Source organism: Leopardus geoffroyi, chromosome B2 (assembly GCF_018350155.1).
Source record: "Leopardus geoffroyi isolate Oge1 chromosome B2, O.geoffroyi_Oge1_pat1.0, whole genome shotgun sequence".
Lineage (NCBI taxonomy): Eukaryota > Metazoa > Chordata > Mammalia > Carnivora > Felidae > Leopardus > Leopardus geoffroyi.
In genome coordinates this window covers 22325134-22344794 of record NC_059332.1, presented here as the reverse complement: position 1 = coordinate 22344794, position 19661 = coordinate 22325134, and the positions used below count along the sequence as shown (strand labels likewise).

The following is a 19661-nucleotide window of genomic DNA, read 5'->3' as shown; positions in this document are numbered from 1 at the left end:
CCAGCACAAGCTAGATTAAGCCTTGTTTGCTCAGTTTCCTGTGGATGCTGTAGTTAACATCCATTCATATGGAGATTATTCTGTGATTTAGTTATTAAATGAAAATGTATGTTTTTAGTATTTACCATGTGCTAGGAACTTTCTGAGTGTGGTATAGAAACCAATGAACTCATTAAAACTCATAATGTCTCTGAGAGGAAGGCATCATTTTACAGGTGAGGAAACTAAGGAAGAGTAAGTAAAGTATCTTTCCCAGGACCATAGTGCTGGTAAGAAGTGAAGTCAGGAATACTAAGCTGTCTCCCAGGTAGACTGTGACTCTTGGGTCCAAGGCATCAGGTCTCTGTATCCCCAGTACAGAATGCCTGGGAATGTGGCACAATGAATATGTCCTGTCCTGTAAGATTGAGAGGTGGGGACAGATATCTGGAGCTTAGAGAGTGAGAGAAGAAGAAAGCGAAGGATTTACTTTTGGGCTTTGGGTTATTATTGATGGGCACTTATAAATTTAAATGGCAAACTATGAATAAGGAGGAGTTCTGAGCTCAAGATTAGGCTACCCTTTTCCTTCCAGCAGGTGAATTAAATCTCACCTCACAACCGGAAGGCATAATCATGAATCCACAGCAAGGCAAGGAAGTCAAGTGGGAAGCCTTGATTTTAATTTTAAATTTATTTATGATTTTAAAAGAAGATTGAAGGTGGAAAGCAGTGCTTTCTTTCCCCCGTTTTTATTCAGATCTGTCACTTTAAAATATAGTTGTCCAAAGCTAGGATAAAAAAAAATTACATCACCATGGAAACTCCAAAACACTCCCTATGTTTGATAGGCTAACAAAAATAAGAAAACTTAATCATTTGTCTCTGGAGATTTCTGTTGTTGGTTTTTTTTTGGGGGGGGGGTTATATTTACTTTTTTAAAGAAATTTTAATATGCTTTAAATTTTTTTTTCAACGTTTATTTATTTTTGGGACAGAGAGAGACAGAGCACGAACGGGGGAGGGGCAGAGAGAGAGGGAGACACAGAATCGGAAACAGGCTCCAGGCTCTGAGCCATCAGCCCAGAGCCTGACGCGGGGCTCGAACTCACGGACCGCGAGATCGTGACCTGGCTGAAGTCGGACGCTTAACCGACTGCGCCACCCAGGCGCCCCTAGAAATTTTAATATGCTTTAGAGGCATAGGAGGTTTTACCAGATCCTGGGGTGAAAATTGGTTCTCCACCTTAGTAAAATAGAGAATGCTACTAAAAGTAAAAACAGTGACAAATAACTCACTATTCTAGAAACCCATCAGTTTGAACTGTTAGAAAGCACGTGTGTGTGTATGTTTGTATATAAGTGTAGGGATTGGAGCTATATCTCCCAGGTAGGAGGAGGTAGGTCTAAATAGCTTATAGAGTTAGCAGCAGCACCAAGGACTTACTGACAACCTCTTGATCCTAAGTGACCTCTGGCAAATAAAACTCAAGAAGAAAACAGATTCCACGTGGTGTCATTGGTGAATGTGGCATGATACCTCCATCTGCCTTACCCATAGCTCTGCCACCAGAACAGACCTTCAACATGCTTTGTAAATAACTTTCCAGGGTGACTAATGTGAAGCAAGTAGTAAAGAAGAATGATCTCATTTATTTTACTATTCCTTTGATGGGAATAATGGAGCAATTAAAAAAAAAAAAACAAATACTGTGGGCTGAGAAATTTTGGTATTTATTTATAGGGCTGATTTCAGGCCCCCTTGGAAATTACCACTCACCTCCCCATACCCAAAGAAAGTAGGAATTTATAACAAACAGGTAAAAATGAATGCTAAGCCTATTGATTTTAGTATCTGTGTAACTTCTTTGGGAGAAGGAGGGCTATTCATCACTGCCTGAGCTGAAAATTTCCTTTTGCTTATTTACATGCTATTTTAAAGTTTAAGCAAGTCCCATTTCCAAAGTCATTAAAGTCAAGCTCCACAAAGCGAACTCACGGATCAAAGAAAACTACAGTGCCAGGAATGCTATCATACAAGTTCTCTCCCAAAAGACTACCTACCAGCTTAAATCAGAGTTTGGTTTTGTTTCTGATCCTTCGGAAGAAATAATAGCTCAGTCCCTTCAAAAGGGCAAAATGTGTCACCTTTTTAGAGAAGAGAGTAATTTTAAGTGAGGGGATTAGGAATAACTTTTACTTGCCTCCTCTTTCTATAAAAGCTGAGCATCACTGAAGGAAGAGGGAAGCCATATTGGGTGAGGGTAATCACTCTTCAAGGGACTGGCTTCATCTGCAGAGCAAATGTAACTCTGGGTTGGTGTCATCATGATACCTTTTCCATCTCAAAGTAGATCAGAAGGGGTGGTGAACTCCAGCAGGCTCTGCACTCTATAGGCATGTTAAGGAATCACTTCCCGTCGGGAAATAGTAAATCACATGAAAGAACAGCATTTCCAGAGCCTGTGCTTTTGTTTTTCTTCCCAGGGAAGGCTCCAAAGCCACTGTCTTCCTAAAATTATTCAATATAGACAATTTCAAGACCTGCCTTTGTACCCATTAAATCTGGAATAAAAAGAATCCATGAGACACAGGCAAGTAGTTCCTCAACAATTGGGTCCATTTCGTTCCTTGCAAATATGTTGCGTTACATTACAGCTCAGACCAGCTTGGGAAGTTTACTTGATTTCTGCTAATTTGCTAGTTTTGCTGGTTAAGGACTTTTCAGGGTACTTAAATATCGTCAGAAGATAGACTATTATTCATAAAGCAGTTCTACAAAGAAAATGTCAGAGTTTTGTTACTTAGCACATATCCTCAAAGGGAGTCTGTGCCCTTGTTGGCATGCTTACTTTTTTTTTTTATTTTTTGCAAAGAAAACTGTCGTTTGATCTTATAGCTATCAACCTGGTTTTATTTTTATTTATTTATTTATTTATTTATTTATTTATTTATTTATTTATTTTTCACAGCAGGACTTTCCAGTGTTGAAAATCATAGAAGCTTCCCAGCTGGCACTTACTTCTTGTTACACAAGATGGGATACCAATGGTTCTGGTTTTCAAAATAAAAGAGCTTATCCTGACCACATCAGAATATCCAAGTTTTAGCCCCAAGCGTGTTTCCTAATTTTCTACAGGACCTTGAGAAATTTATCTAACGCCACAGAGTCTATTTTCTCTCTTGAAATGTGAGGCTCATAATTCTCTTCCTTATTCCCAGAGTGGTTGTTATCAATTCAATTCAGCACACATTCATTGAGCATGAACTTGGTGCCTGGCACCATGCTGGGCTGAATGAGAGAAGAATCCTATTTTCTTTGCTACACGAGGCAGAGAGATACCGGCTTTGAGCGTTCTTTGAAGAGTAGAAACAACTATGCACAGAAAGACTGGCAGATGTTTGTGATTCTGGATTAGACCCTCTCGACTCTGCTCCTTCCAGAAGCATCTTATAAACACCTTCGGACCTTGATTCTGGAGTCATCTGAATGTCATCATAAAAAATGTCTACTGCAAATTCCCTTCTGACCACAATGCCATACTGAGTAATACTCACTTGGTAGAGAAAGGATGAATAAGCCTCTGATGTTTCAGACACTTGCAAGAGTGATGTATGCTATTTTATTAAATAGAGGTTTTGAATAAATAAAGGCTTAAAATTTTCACATAAGCTTTAATAAAACTTCATAAGGAGTCAATTAAGCAACTATCTGATTGCTATTTGATGCAAATACTATCGAAGAGGCTGGGGAGGGCACAAAGATAAGCTACTGACCCGTCTCTTCCCATTTTCCGACTAGGCCAAGTGCCCCATTATATGATTTGTTGTGCCATGACTTATTTTAGTATTTTTTCACAATTGTAATTCATGTTTACTAGTAATTCATTTGTGAAATCTTTGTGGAAGCTCTATAAGGTCAAAGATTGTCATCTTTTTCACTGCCATATTCCCACTGCCTAATTCAACATTGACCCTTAATATTTGTGGATGAATAATTAATATTGTTGTGCTACCCATGAGTACTTTTGTTGTCATGGGGAGAAAAATATACCATCAATATTTGTGGATTGATGGATAATGGCTCTAGTCTGAGGGCATAAACTCTGAGACCCTGAGCACAAGGGACTCCAAATAAAGGGGTGTTGCTCTTTCTTACTCCAGGAATACCAGATCTGGTCCATTACTACATTCTGTACTGAAGGGTCTAAAAGACCATGTATAATTACAAAGTATATAGTGTAAAAAGGAATGTCATAATAAAATAGAAGCTGGTCATATTGATTTACTGTGTGTTAAACATATCCAGATATTAGAACTTATTGATATCTTTACACCAAATTTAATTGATTTCTTTGTTTAAAGGAAAATAGAAAAGTCATATTGAATAAAAGGTCAGAAATACCAGATGCTAATTTGGTGTCAGATGCTAAGAGAGAGAGAGAGAGAGAGAAATATACATACATTTTGCCCACAAATTCACTCCCACACACACCATATATGTTTTTGACTTTCTTCAAGATGGTAAGGTGTGAGATTACATTTACAACTTATCTGATGGTAGGTTCAGTGAACCTAAAAAAGCATTTAGTTAGAATTATTATATCAATGCAGTAAACTTTTATTAAACATTAGGTATGTACCAGGCACTATGCTAGGTGCTGGGATACAAGGTTGAATGAGGGAAGGGAAAATCAGCAGTGGGGAATGTGGGGAGAAACAAGTTACTAAAAGAAGGAAGACTCACTGGAAATGATTGGTGTCCAACCAAACAGAGCAATCAAATACTGACCCTGAGTACTAAGAACAGGTATGGCACACCTAAATCTTTTAGAACACACTATGTGGCACTAATGCTAGACTACCAATCTGGAACACCCTGAATTTAAATAAGGAAATAAATTCCATTATCCAGAGCTCTTGAGCAATTAGAAGAATAAGATGAGTTCACAATAAATGCCCAACTCATTCCTGCTGCCTTTGTGAGTACAGTTTTCTCTCCAACAGCCTGGAGAAGGGTTCCCTCATGGAATGGATCTGAAGCCTGGTTACCACTATTAAATTAAAAAAAAACTGACTAATAATTCTCCCTGCATCCGCCCCTGCCCTCACTAGTATGGTATTGCTATTGATCCCCATTAATGATTTAGTGATTAAGGAGAATAAATTGCCTATGAATGCAAAGCAAGCTGAAAGGCCCCCAGGAACCCAGCTGAACATTCTTTTATCAGTAAGTACTGTATGTGCCTGTAATTTTCAACCCAGTGTCCTAAGCCACCTTGGGACGTCACTTCCACATCAAATGTGCTGTGTTTTCAGCATCTTGCTCACCATGCTCTATTTTGTCAACTTCTGATTTCCTCTTTTCTTATATTTTCCACTTAGGCAATGGCTCTCTTTTTACCTACTACCCAATTACCAGACAATATTTCTGTGAGTCCCTTGTTGTGAATTAGCACATGCAAGCACAGAACTGGTTGGTTGTCAGGTTACAGTGCATTTGGTTGTGCGTGAGGTATATCACTGGATTCCTTTTTTGGATTTTATGCCTTGGCTTCCAGGCTGGGAAAACCACCCAGCGAGTGACGTGAGGGGGTGACGTCTTTCTCCCATTCCATAAAAATTCCCTTGGAGACCTCTGTGAGTATTAATATAAGAATGTAAAAGGGTATTATTTTAAAAACTGGCACCAGAATTTTTCTGGAGGGAATGGTCTTGGGAAAGTGTGTAGTCCCCAAAAGTCTCATTGTTGGTGGAGCCCAAACAACAAAATTTAAAAAGCCTGCTGAACCACTCTGCATGAGAGAAGAAAGACAATCTGCTCCCAAGAGAGGATGCAAGAGGAATTTGGAAACAAGGAGGAATGGGAGGGGAAAGAGAAGAGGCAGTAAGGCGAGGAGAGACTGGGATTGGGTTTGGGGAGGAGTTGGTGAAATTTTACGCGGAGTAAGTACACTCTCCTACATTTTGTCATTACTGTTTTGTGATTGGTCTGTAAACCAATGGTCCTCTAAGTGTGGTCCTTGCCCAGCAGCACGAGCATCCCTTGGGAATTGGTTAGAAATGCAATTCTCAGGCCCCACCAGACATACTCAATCTGTGGGTACTGGGCAGAAATGCTTTGACACGCCCTCCAGGCCATTCCAATGAGCTCCAAGTTTGAGAAGCAGTCAGTCTTCCCTCCTCTCATCCTCCACACCAAACTGCAGCCAATGTGTAGACACACAAATGTTCTATGTGACTTTTTTGATGTTTCAGAGGCAGCACAGATGTTGGCACTAGGAGAAATCAGATTCTGGGAGGTGGAGATACCAACAAGGATATCCCCAAGTAATTTGCAGACATGTTTGGACATTCACAGGCCAAGGAACTAAGGCAACTGTGGTGGTTTTCCCTGTGTTCTGGGGAGCAGGAAGGACCCACCTGTCTTGTCCCTGGAATAAGCCCGCTTCCCACCTCCAAACTCTCAGACCTTCTCTATCAAGCCTCCAATGCTCCCCTCCTTGATTCTGGTTCTCAGCAGATGACTTTGCTTTTCACATTGCCAGGAAAAACAGAATCACAAAATGTGAACAACCTCATCCTCCTTCCACTGAATCTAGAAAAGTGGCACACTTCACCCATCTTCCACGTTGTTCTTGTCACAGTGGAGGATGGACAGCTCTACCTATCAAGGGCTCTTCACCTGATCCCTGGCTCCTACCCATTCAAGGATTTCATTCCTTATGTCAGTGCTTCTCAACCTTGGCTTTAAAAATCACCTGCAGGGGCACCTGGGTGGCTCAGTTGATTAAGCATCCGACTCTTGATTTCGGCCCAAGTCATGATTTCATAGTTTGTGAGATCAAACCCCACATTGTGCTCTGTGCTGACAGGATGGAGCCTTCTTGGAATTCTCTCTCTTCCCCCCCCCCCTCTCTCTGACCCTCCCTGCTTCATGCTCATTCTCAGTCTTTCTCAAAATAAGAAAATAAACTTAAAAAAATTAAAAATCGCTTGCAGACTTTTTCAAAAACCCTAAAGCCCATGCTATGTGCAGACCAACCAGGAAGTCTGAGACATCTTCAGGTGATTCCAATATGCAGCCATGGTTGTGGACCACTATCCTCTCTCTGGGCAGTAAACTCATCTTTTCCTGATTTGTCTCCATCTCCAGAAAATTGTGCCTACTCTATGCTTAAAACAATTCTTCATTGACCTTCATATCCCACCTCTGTTTTGCAGAGAGTTTTGCAGAAAATGGCAACACCTGTTATCTCCACTTTCTTACCTCCCATTATACTGTAGCCAGCACCCATCTCTTTGGCTTCTGTCCCCATCACTGTGGTAAAGAAATCTTTCCAAGTTCCCCAGCGACTTCCATATTTCCACAATGTATGGCCACTTTCTGTCCTTATCCTATTTAACTCATCAGCCGTATTCCAAAGAACCAATTGCTGTTTTCTTGAATTAATCAATCATCCGGCTCTGTGACACCAGGCTCTTCTGATTTCTTTAACCCCCTGGCTACTCCTTCTTGGTCTCCTTCTCTTTTGTCTAGACTCTAATTGTGGATGATACTAAATCCATGTTTGTTCTTTCTTTAAATTTCCCTGCTAGCTCCTGATAGTGCCCATATTTACATACCAACCTCACTCATTTCCTTGGAGCTTTAGATTCACTTATTCAAGTGCCTACTTGATGTTTTCACTTAGATATTCCACAGATATCACCAAATTAACATTTCTAAATATAATTCCTAGTTTCATCCCTAGATCTTCCTCTCCACTTCCCTCAGTCTTCCCAGCTCTGAAAATGGCACCACCACCAACCTAGCTGGTCATATACCAGCCACCTAGAGCTATTCTGGACTTCTCCCTTTCCTTCACCTCTCATGATAACCCTTCTGCAATTTCTGTTCTAAATCTAAAGTAGATCTCCAACCCATCCCTTCCTCCTCATCTCCACTGCCACCACCATAGTCCAGTCCATCCATCATCTTTGTCCTGGGTCACAGCTTCCAAATTGATCTGTCTAGTTTTATTCTCACCTGCCTCAAATCAGTGATACCTAGGGAAAGTCCCTCTGCTTCTTTTCTGTAACGCAGCATTGAGTTCTGGGGCTACATTATCTCTGGACTAGGTGACTCCTTCTGAACAGGGAAACCTGGAAGTTGCTCATCAGGGATACAACTGAAGACCAAGGCAGTGATCAGGCAGTAGAAAGTTATTAGACTCTACACCTCCTGAATAATTCTCCTATAAACTCAATACATCAGGCATATGACTAACCCTTTTTATCTCTGTAAAACTGGCAACATAAGTTGAAATGCATGTAAATACATACCCTCTGATACACAGGTGGTATAATCCAGAAAATCTGCAAACATACCAAATTTGGGGTAAATTGTATCATTTTATAAACCCCTTAGGGTGCTGGATAGTTACATGAAGTTATATGATTTTCTTCTCTTAATGCAAAGAAAGTCAATATCAAATTCCTAGTTTATTTGTTTTACAAATATGAAGTTTTGAAATGCAATTTTTTTTTTACAATTGGCCATCTCCCACATACTCCTCCATTTCAGTCTCCTTTGCTAATTCCTTGCCTATTAGACCCCCCAAATGCTGGTGTCCTTTAGGGCTAGAGGCTATATCTTCTTTCCTCCCTGTATTTCCTCCCTATGTTCAGATTTACATCTCCCAGATTTGCATCTCTGATTCTCATCTTCAGATTCACATATTGAAATACCTACTTGTCATTTCTGCTCAGGCATCTACAGTTATGTCCAACTCAACATTTTCAAAATCTTAGTTTGTCTCTACAACCTCACTCCCCTCATCTCTGTAAATAGCACCGTATCCCCTCCATCACAGAATGTTTTATATCTGGTTGACTAAATAGGAGTGCACCTTTGAATGGCACATGGCCCCAGTAACATCTCCTATTACCATCAACCTTGGACATCTGTCTCATAGACAGGATTATCAGGGACAAGATGATGGGGGTGGTGAGCAGGGAGTATAGGATTAGCTCAGTGCCATCTGCCAACGACATTGGAACTGAGAATTCAAAAAAAGGGCAGTTGGATCCAGATTTATGTTATATACGAGCAGACAACATTGCTGTTCACTTATTATCTACCTGTAAATGCAGCTCAACCCTTATTCAAATGCAACTCTCACAAACAATGGTCATTCAAAATCAGCAAAAAATGTAGACTTATTTGGGAAGACATTGGAGAGCAATACACATGAAGTAAGATAATGTGATAATCTGTCCTATATCAGCTTTTATAAGTTTCATTACCTTATTTCTTAAGATCTAAAAGTGCACTTTCTCCTCTTAATGCTGTTGCAATGTTTGCTTTTGCCTCTGGAACTGAAAATCAGCTCCATACCAAATATGAAACAGGGGGCAGATACAGAAGGGCAGAGATGGTCATGGGGGGAAAATACTGTGTGTAACTAAGTTTTTAAATGGAATTGGGAGAAATCCTTGGACTTTGACCTATTTTATTTGAATATAACTGGATTAAGCTTCTGTGACAGACAGAAAGGAATACTCCAAATAGTAGTAGAGATTAAGTTGTATTATATTAAACTAAAGTTACATGTTTGTACATCCAAAGTTATGGCTTATGAAATCTGCACCCACTCTTCATATATACAAATTTATGGGATTCTTTTAACATTCAGGCTTTCTGTTCTTAAATTAGGAAGAGAGAGAAGTTAGTTTTACTATAGGCAAGATCAACTTTATCCTATTTTTCTGAAGCCAGATTATATAGATCCTAAGAGTTTTGAAAGTCAAGATCAATAAGCCTATTTTGTTTACAGAGTAATAGCATATACACAGAAGTGACACCATCGACACATCACTCCACAATTTAACTAATTGTGCAACTTCAGGCATTCCTCAATTATGTCCTGGAATAAATGTGTAGCAGCATTAACTTCATATACACAGGTTTTGTCCTTATATACATTAAGGACAAATTTCATAGTTTTTTCTGTCTTTCAACAATGCGAAACTGTGTGTATAGCAAAGAGACATATCTTGTAGAATAATTCTGCTATCCTTCCAAAAAGAGATATACTGGAAAAATATGAACTATTTTTTTTTATGAGAAAAATGCTTGCCCCTTCCTTACCTTCACACCAAGGATTGAAGAGAATGTATGTGTCTGTTTCTGGGTTTCGGCTGGTGCGGAGAACGCCGTAGGGGGTCCAGACAGCAACATACATGCGGAATTTCCCCACAATGCACTCTGGAGAAGACTGGATGGACAGCCGGACAGACCTGTCCTCTCTCATGACAACTTTGGCCCCCCACTTGCCTTTCTGCAGCTGTGAGACGACAGGAACTGGGATGTAGGTTCCCTTGTTCTCCTGAGGGTAGCGACCTGTGGGAAGAAGCATTGAGATGATTTCACAAACCATTTTTGTTCTGACTCTGTCATCTTATGGCTGAAGGCTAAAATAATTAATTAGACTTGAAATCATAAGACTTGGGTATGAATTTCATTTCTGCTACCAAGTTGCTATGTGATGTTAGTTGATTTTCTGAACTTCTTTGACGCTCTGATTTGTCATGTCTAGAAAAAAAAAAGAATAATGATAATTACAGGAATTTTTGCTCGTTGGCTAGTTGATGAATTCAAATAAGATGTGGCAATAGTAATTTGGGATGCAAAAACATAACAGAGCTTATAGGGTACTGTGAAGTTACCATTGCCTAAAATGCCGCCCTCTAAAAAGTCAGAATTGCTATTTTAAGGAGATAGGCAAATGTTTTTGGGTTTATTCTGAATACAATTTGTTACATTACCTATAACAGGATAATATTTATAGGTTGCACATGTAGCCATTTTCACATTCAACTGAAACATGTGTTTATTTCCAGTCTCATTAGTGATTTAGGCTTATGTCATGGGCAAGAATTCAGGCTCCAGAGGCAAATTATCTAGATTTGACTCTTGGCTCTGCTACTTCCTTACCCTGGCAATTTCTGGCAAATTACTTGGCCTTTACAAATCCCTATTTCCTTCTCTGTTTCTTCATCGGTACATGAGGAGAACAATATTACCTAAGGATGAAATAAAATAATGCATGTATGATGCTTTGCCCATAATTTCTCATGCATAACCAATCTCAGCTGTTACTTAAATAGAAAACTAAGATCCCCAAAAGCAAGGGAATTAAAAGCAAAAATGAACTATTGGGACCTCATGAAGATAAAAAGCTTCACAGCAGAGGAAACAATCAACAAAACTAAAAGGCAACCAATGGAATGGGAAAAGCTATTTGCAAATGACATATCAGACAAAGGGCTAGTATCCAAAATCTATAAAGAGCTCACCAAACTCCACACCCAAAAAGCAAATAATCCAGTGAAGAAATGGGCAGAAGACATGAACAGACACTTCTCTAAAGAAGACATCCAGATGGCCAACAGGCACATGAAAAGATGCTCAACGTCGCTCCTCATCAGGGAAATACAAATCAAAACCACACTCAGATATCACCTCATGCCAGTCAGAGTGGCTAAAATGAACAAATTAGGAGACTATAGATTCTGGAGAGGATGTGGAGAAACGGGAACCCTCTTGCACTGTTGGTGGGAATGCAAACTGATGCAGCCGCTCTGGAAAGCAGTGTGGAGGTTCCTCAAAAAATTAAAAATAGAGCAATAGCACTTCTAGGAATTTACCCAAGAGATATAGGAGTGCTGATGCATAGGGGCACTTGTACCCCAATGTTTATAGCAGCACTCTCAACAATAACCAAATTATGGAAAGAGCCTAAATGTCCATCAACTGATGAATGGATAAAGAAATTGTGGGTTATATACACAATGGAATACTACGTGGCAAGGGGAAAGAATGAAATATGACCTTTTGTAGCAACATGGATGGAACTGGAAAGTGTTATGCTAAGTGAAATAAGTCATACAGAGAAAGACAGATACCATACGTTTCCACTCTTACGTAGATCCTGAGAAACTTAACAGAAGTCCATGGGGGAGGGGAAGGAAAAAAAAAAGAGGTTAGAGAGGAAGAGAGCCAAAGCATAAGAGACTCTTAAAAACTGAGAACAAACTGAGGGTAGGTGGGGGGTGGGAGGGAGGGGAGGGTGGGTGATGGGTATTGAGGAGGGCACCTTTTGGGATGAGCACTGGGTGTTGTATGGAAACCAATTTGATAATAAATTTTATATTGAAAAATAAATAGAAGACTAAGCATCAGGGCATTTTACCATATTTTGAGGCTCATCACACTTTATATATAAGTTATCTCAGCATAAATGTTATTTCTCTTTATTGCTGTCATTTTAGACCAAATTGTTATTTCATGGTGTTAACCTCAAAACTAAATTTCACCATGGGCTCCTGAAAAACATGAAGGTGACATCATTTTTCAGCTTTTTAGCTTATAGTTTAATTTATAGTTTAGTTTACAAGATAATCAAACATATAGATATTTTAAACTAGAGCTAATCTTTCATTTACAAACTTTTCCAAAATGTGTTAGATATTTAATTCTTCATGACTTGAAGAAAAATACAAATCAGGCTACTAAGTCTGTAATTTTTTTTTGATTGCAAGCAGAAGAATCTTTAAGAGAAAAACCTATTTACTTTGCTTTATAGAAAACATGCAGAGGATTCTACATTAAAATGAACAAAACCAACGCTTCATTTGGGCCTCTCCAGTTACTGAGGTCTTAAAGGATTCTTTGGTAGGCATATTGTCAAAGACAGAGCATTCTATGGAGGAGGTTGCACAAGTTAATTGCAGTGTAATTTTGTGAGATACTTAATCTTAATGAAAATAATATTCTACCCAGTGCAAGCCAGGGAGAAAGATTAGAACCCCGGTGCTTTGCTATGTGTTAGGGGTTATCAGTTAATCACCACTCAGGATGGATATTATCATAAATTCAATAAAGTCTTAAACATGGTTTGCTGCCAAGATGTAACAGTGTCGAGGTGGTGTTCTTGGGAATATATGGAGCTTAGTCTATGGGAATCCTGCTCATAAATCCTGCCAGAGCTGCTTGTTCCAAAGGCACCTCCATCTCGGTATTTCCTGGGTAGGTTCCTCTTTGTGCCTGCTCAAACTGGGGTGGTGGGGAGGCTGAGGCTGCCCTTTTCTCTGAAGGCGTTGTTGCTCCCTGGAGACCCCATCACTACTGAAGAGTAGACATCAAACACAGTTTCACCAGCTAAGTGGAACCATAATTCATTCATTACAGGGGCTCCTGGAAGCTGTTGTCACTAAATACTGGCTTGGATTTAGAATACACAGTATCAAATACCATACAAGCTCAGTAAAAATAAATGTTCAGAGATAAAATCTATGTGACAATGACAGACTTAAGTTTTGTAAAAACAAACAAACAAACAAACAAACAAAAATGATAAAAGGAACTTTAAAATGTATTACATAAGAATGCTCCTTTAGGAGTATAGCAACGAAGTAGGAGAATGTCTCTGAAGCCATGTACTGTGTGCTGTGAGCCTCAACTTTGCACTAACACCCACTTCTGTTAGGAACATTGAAATAACTAAGACGATCACTATTTCCATTATTACACTTGAAATTATGATTTTTAAGACTCATATTAATTTTTTAAGGTTTATTTTATTTTGAGAGAGACAGAGAGTGCATGTGAGTAGGGGAGGGACAAAGAGAGAGAGAGAGAATCCCAAGCAGGCTATGCACAGTCAGCACAGAGCACAATGAAAGGCTCAAACTCATGAACCAAGAGACCATGACTCCAGCTGAAATCAAGAGTTGGATGCTTAACCCACTGAGCCACCCAGGTGCCCTAAGACTCATATTAAATTTTACCTATCAAATTCATGGCATAAAAAAAAAAGTAAAGAAAAAGAGGAGCCATGTTTATTCTTCCTGGCTTTGAATGCAGTCACAACCTAATGTAAAGACTAATTTGTTTGAACATTTTTCATTCATGCAACCATATCCCCTACCATGTGCTAGACATTATTCTCAGTACTAGGAAAACAACAGTGAAACAAACAGACTCCTTTGCTCTTAGAGCTTGTAGTCTATGGAAAAAGCCAATGCTTGCGCTGTTTATTACATGCTTTATTCCTTATATCAAACTGCTGTTTGTTACTGCTTTATTCCTTATATCAAACTATGAGAAGGAAATTATGATCATCATCCTAACTTGACAAATCAAGAAACAGGGCCATTAAGCAATCTGTCCAAGTGATGTGGCTGGCAAGTAGCAGGCTGAGATCTGAACCCAACCAGTCTGGCATTAGAGCCTGGGAGTTTAATCACTAAGCTGTACGGCAGTTGTATGTGTAGAAAATGCTTTGGAGCTGGTGAGAACTATGTTCAGATTCTGACACCACAATTCACTATAGACATCCCTTTGGGCCAATTGCTTAATTGTGAGCCTCCACCTCCTTGTCTCTGCAGTTCTGGAAATGGAAAAAAAAATAGATTTTACAACATAGTGAAAGCTTTATGCTTGGCGCACGGTAGGGGGTGGCTCAGGAGACATTTATTGTTTGTGTTTAAATATAACAGCTACTGGAAAGTAAAGCTAGAAGGAAGAAGAGGTGATTCCCACCCTCCTTCCCTTTCTAGTTCTAAATGTGAAGAAATGTGAATGTTCCAGGGAAAGCCAGTTATTTTTGTGGAGGGAAGTGTTGTGGCCAAGAGGAGAGCAATGCAGCTGGCTTAGACCCTGGCTGTGTGATCATGGCACTTACTTGTTGTCTCTCATTTGTTCTGTAAAATGGGATAACAGTGGTCATTGTTTGTGATGGGGAAGGCAGCTCAATAAATGGCAGTTATTGTTATACTTTCCCCCATTGCCTCAGGCTTTCTTATTCCTATAAGTGATCCTTCCTTTGCTCCAGGAGCAGGAAGCCAGGATTGGGTTCATGGACAGTCAACCTGTAGAACCCAAATCTACTTTCAAAGGCCAGTTCATTCCTGAGTAAAATACATTGAGCTGAGTAATTTTTCTGTCAGGGGAATACATACAGCTCACTCTCACAATCAATTAGAAAAAGTAGCATCATTCATTATTAACCAAAAAGCCTTAATAATTCCAGAATCATCATATAAGAATCACCTGAACCCTGTCCCTCACTCCTAACTCGTGATTTTCCAAATCATTTATTGTCACTGTCATCTTTATTCATTCATGCCTTGATCAGGAGCTGGCAAGCGATGGTCTACAGGTCAAAGGTAGCTTATGGCCTATTTGTATAAATAAAATTTCATTGTCACACTCTCACTCATTTGAGTATTAGTGTGCTAAAACAGTAGAGTAGGGTAGCTGTGACAGGGACCATATGGTCTGCAATGCCTGAAATATTTACTATCTGGCCTTTACAGTAAATGGTTGCCAACCTGTGACTTAGAGAATTTTACATTTTTTTTTATTTAAGGAGTGATTTATTATAGACACTCAGCATCTAATACTGGGATCTAAGAAGAAAAAAATATCACCTAGTTTTTCCTTCCAAAGAGAAATATATCACTAAACCAATAATAAGCATCTGAACTACTATTAGGTCAACATTTAGTTCCCTTAACACCTCGTAGTTAAATTCCTCACAGTCTTATAGGGTGCTGAAGACATAGGAAGCTGGTTGTGATTTTTTATTGATTTCACTAGACATAGCTAAAGTCCAATTTTATTACTGTACCAGTTGTTTAGAGTTGTTAAGGCAGTTCATATAATGATGAAAATAAAGTAACAGGAAAGAAGGTTTATTTCCTGGGGTCCTTTCCTGTGAGGGAATTTTTGCAGATGGGAAACTGAGGCTCTATGAGGTTGCCACTTGGAAGACATCCATATAACTAGGCGGAGGTAGACATGGGGTTCAGACCAAGATATCTGCACCGTTAAACCCATTCTCTTTTCTCTGCATCATGTCGCCTACATGGAGCTAAGGGGGAGGATCCTGAAGGTCTTACAAAATAATAGTAATAGCAATGTATCACTATTGCTCATCAGTTGTGACAAATGTACCATATTAATGTACCACATGAATACAAAGGAAAACTAGATGCAGCGTTTATAAGAACTCTCTGTACTATCCTCATAGTTTTCTTTAATCCCAAGAGTATTCTAAAATAAACTGCTTAAAAACAAAGATGAAGGAAAGATAAGAATAAATTGGAACATCTGAAGAGATATGAGGTCAAAGGACAGTGAGGGAATATGCCATGGTGTAGAGAAGGGACGTGAGACCGAAACATGGATCCAAGGGCTTAACAACCAACTGATCAGAAAGAAGACCTGCTTGGGAAGAAGGGCTGCAGGCTATAATGGATTTGAGTCAGTGGTGTTAGCGACTGAAAGACAAAGGGTAAACAATACTGCTGATACAGTCAGGCCAGGTGGCACCGGACCAGTGTATGGAAGCAAACCTGGAACAGGTAGTGAGTACATTCATCCCAAAGGAAGGAAAAAAGAGCCCAGATTCACAGACGTTTTCCTATTCGCTGTATGGGAGAGCTGATTATTAATGTGAGACCTGACATGTCAATAGTACCGCAGGGTCTTGTCGGCTGCTCTATACAACATGTTTAATTCTAAATGTAATGATTTCAATGACAGCTCTGGGGGAGAATTTTCTATGATTGAGTTGTGAGTGAGGAAGTTGTGACAGAGTAGTATTTCATTTCACTAAATAGCCCTTCTCACCCCCAGGAGGTAGCATGTTTAAGAGACCACAATCAGGCTACAATCCAGAACACCCATCCATCAACATCCATGACTGCCCATCAACTATCCTTGCTAAATCTGGATGTGAACCTCAGCCTTACACAGGTGATCACCATGCACATTTGTTGAAAGTGTGTAATGCTCAGAGAGTTGGTTCCCACACCCCTCCAAATTGTGACTTCTCTGTTGAAAAATACTTGAGCAAGAAAAATAGAAGTGGAAACAAAATATCACAGAAACTATTCTAATTTTTCTTTTAATAACATAATCTTTGGAATTGGACTACCCAACCATGAAAAATACAATTACCAATTGCATTTTTTCACACTTACCTAAAATTGGTGCCATCCTCCCAAATGATCTAGAAATTAACACATGCTCTTAGTTTAAGTGCTTGTTTTCATTTGTAAATTGTTTTTGAGGCCACAGCAATACTATTTGTAAGGCTAAATTCACTTGGACCATATGTCTAGATTTAAATGTCCCTGTGGATTCTTCAACCTCACTCTCTCCTTACATATACCTGAGTGAATACAGAGAGATGCACCTAACTTAACACCCCCATTCTGAAGCCAGGAGGAAGAGGGTGAACATATTTAGTTCCTTAAGATTTCATTTTTTACTAACGTTGGCTTGTTGGTTCTGAGTTTTTTGCATGGATTTGTCATATTTGTGTTATTCACATAAAAGACAAAGAGAAATCCACCTCCAGCTCAGACTCAGTCCTATGTGCCCTTGGGGAAAATTTGCTCTCAACTAGTCATTGCACAGACCAGAGAACCCTCTTCATGCAAAGCGCTGCATAGGTAAAATTCCAAGGAGGAACAAGTTGCATTTTAGAAATTCATTTTTTAGTGAGTTAATGGTGTGGAATATTTTTATATTGAAACACAATGTACTATGTGGTAATTAGATTCCCAGGTAGTCCAGGAAGGCTACTAATCAGCATATAGTATGGTCAGTATGGTTGAAAATTATTGCTAATAGAATTATTCTGATTTCACTTTGCTCAGATCTAGAACCAGGAAGAACATAATCAGCCAGGAGGAGGAGTAGGCACCTTTCACTGAAGAAGACATGCCTGTCAGCTACTTGTCCTTGATGCTCTGAAATGAAGCTCATATCTCAGGACACCCCTGTTTCTCTCATCTCTTGGGAAGCTCATCTGTGAGTCAAGTGACCATAGTTGTGCTCCATCTATGCTAGACTTAGTAGTAGCAAATAGTAAGACACTTCTGGTTGTTCAAGGCTTAATTAATCACCTGAAAACCCCAGAAAAAACCTTTTTCTTCATATTCACTTAGATATCTATTTTTCTTATGCAACTAAAATATTATCTTACTTGTCTTTAAAGCTCCCATAGAATACCACAATGCCATGCACCAAATAGGTGCCCAATAAATGTCCCTGGGACTGAATTGAACATTTTCACGAATGTCAGGTCCCATTAAGGACATCACAGAGATTTTAGAAGCTCTGGAATGAGACGCCTGTAGCAAGCCAGGTGTCAATTTCAAGCATCCTTCACAAAAAATAAAAATTTCTAGTCCAAAACCTTTTCCTTCAAAGGGTGTTTTCCATTCACATACAAATATGTTTTAAGCTGAGCTCTGACTCCACCTAACTGCAGACTTTCTTTAATAGTGAATTCTTAGAAGAGGATCATCTCTAGGGAACATATGAATATATCATGTCTCCAGCTGGGAAGGTAAATTTCATGATGTTAATTCATTTTTCCATTTGATTCATTTGTTTTTCCCAAGACGCACCTTTCATGCTCAAAATAATCAATCTATTTCCAAATGGGCCCTGGAAGTGTTGCTGTGGCAACATGGTGTATGTGGCAGAGCTGGAAGCAAGAATACAGTAGCCTTGCAGAGGGAAGCAAACCTTGTTTTATCAGTCTTGGGATGGAACAGGAGCACACAGGGCCGGGATGTACTTTTAGAAACATCAGGTTACCAACTACAAAAACAAAACACCACCACAAAAAAAAAAAAAAAAAAAAGAAAGGAAGAAAGAAAGAAACAATCAAAAATGGCACAGATTCTTTTGTTCAAAATCAAATCATTTCATCAAGGACCTCAGGAATTTGCCTTATTTCATATCTTGTGGTGGGAGAGTTTATACATATATTTTCAGATATTTCCTAAAGAAAGGAAGCTTCCTGGCAATGTTTATTCTGTGGCTCCAGTAAACTGGGGAAGGAAGGGGAAACTTCTTGAGGACAGAGACTGAGTTATACTTAATGTCATATACTGAGTGGCATGCAAGACGCTTGGAATATAGTAGGTGCTCAATAAATATTTGGTAAATTGAAGATAGATACACTCTTCAAGGAGGCTTGTTTACCTTAATTTTATTTTACGTTTTTTTCACTATTTCCTACATCTTTTACAATCTTTTTGGGAGTAAGATAAAATTTTGTGAAATAACCAGCACTGTGTTAGGATCTTTGAGTGACTAAAATAATGATAATTATAATGGTAATAATAATAATAATAATAATAATAATAATAAAAGCTACCTCTTGATGCAGACCACCAGCATTAAGAAGTACATATCTTAGATGGTCCAGCAAGGCCAGAGCCTGGCCCAGGGGTCTGCCAACAACACAGAGAGAAGCCAAAAAACATGAGGAAAAAAATCAGAGAAAACTCAATTGTATTGAAATATAAGGATTTCCTCATCTATGAAATAAGACTCCAGGGGTCCTGCAACAAAGTATTGACACTCACTGTAAATGTGCCTACAGTACGCCAGGCTTTATCTAGGATTGTTAGCCATGAGGAACAGTGAGTGGCAGAGCTTCTGAAACATAATCTTCACAGCTGTTGGGTGCATTGGAAACCCAGAAGAGGAAGGGGCTGAAGGTGTTATGGAAGTAAGAGAGGATCCCTCAAAGAAGGTGGCTTTGGGATGGAATCTTAAAGATGGACAAGGTGGGGAGGAGCCTTCTTGGCAGAGGGAATAAGGAAAA

At 39.3% G+C, this 19661-nt stretch overlaps 1 protein-coding gene across 1 annotated transcript in view; it reads right to left on the bottom strand.

The window, feature by feature from the left end:
• The window catches only part of F13A1 (coagulation factor XIII A chain), a 164415-nt gene that overhangs the window by 106932 nt on the left and 37822 nt on the right, over positions 1-19661 (bottom strand). Inside the window, exon 4 of the mRNA XM_045497495.1 lies at positions 10112-10363. Coding sequence (XP_045353451.1) covers positions 10112-10363 — 252 coding nt within the window. The remainder of the gene's footprint in view (positions 1-10111; positions 10364-19661) is intronic.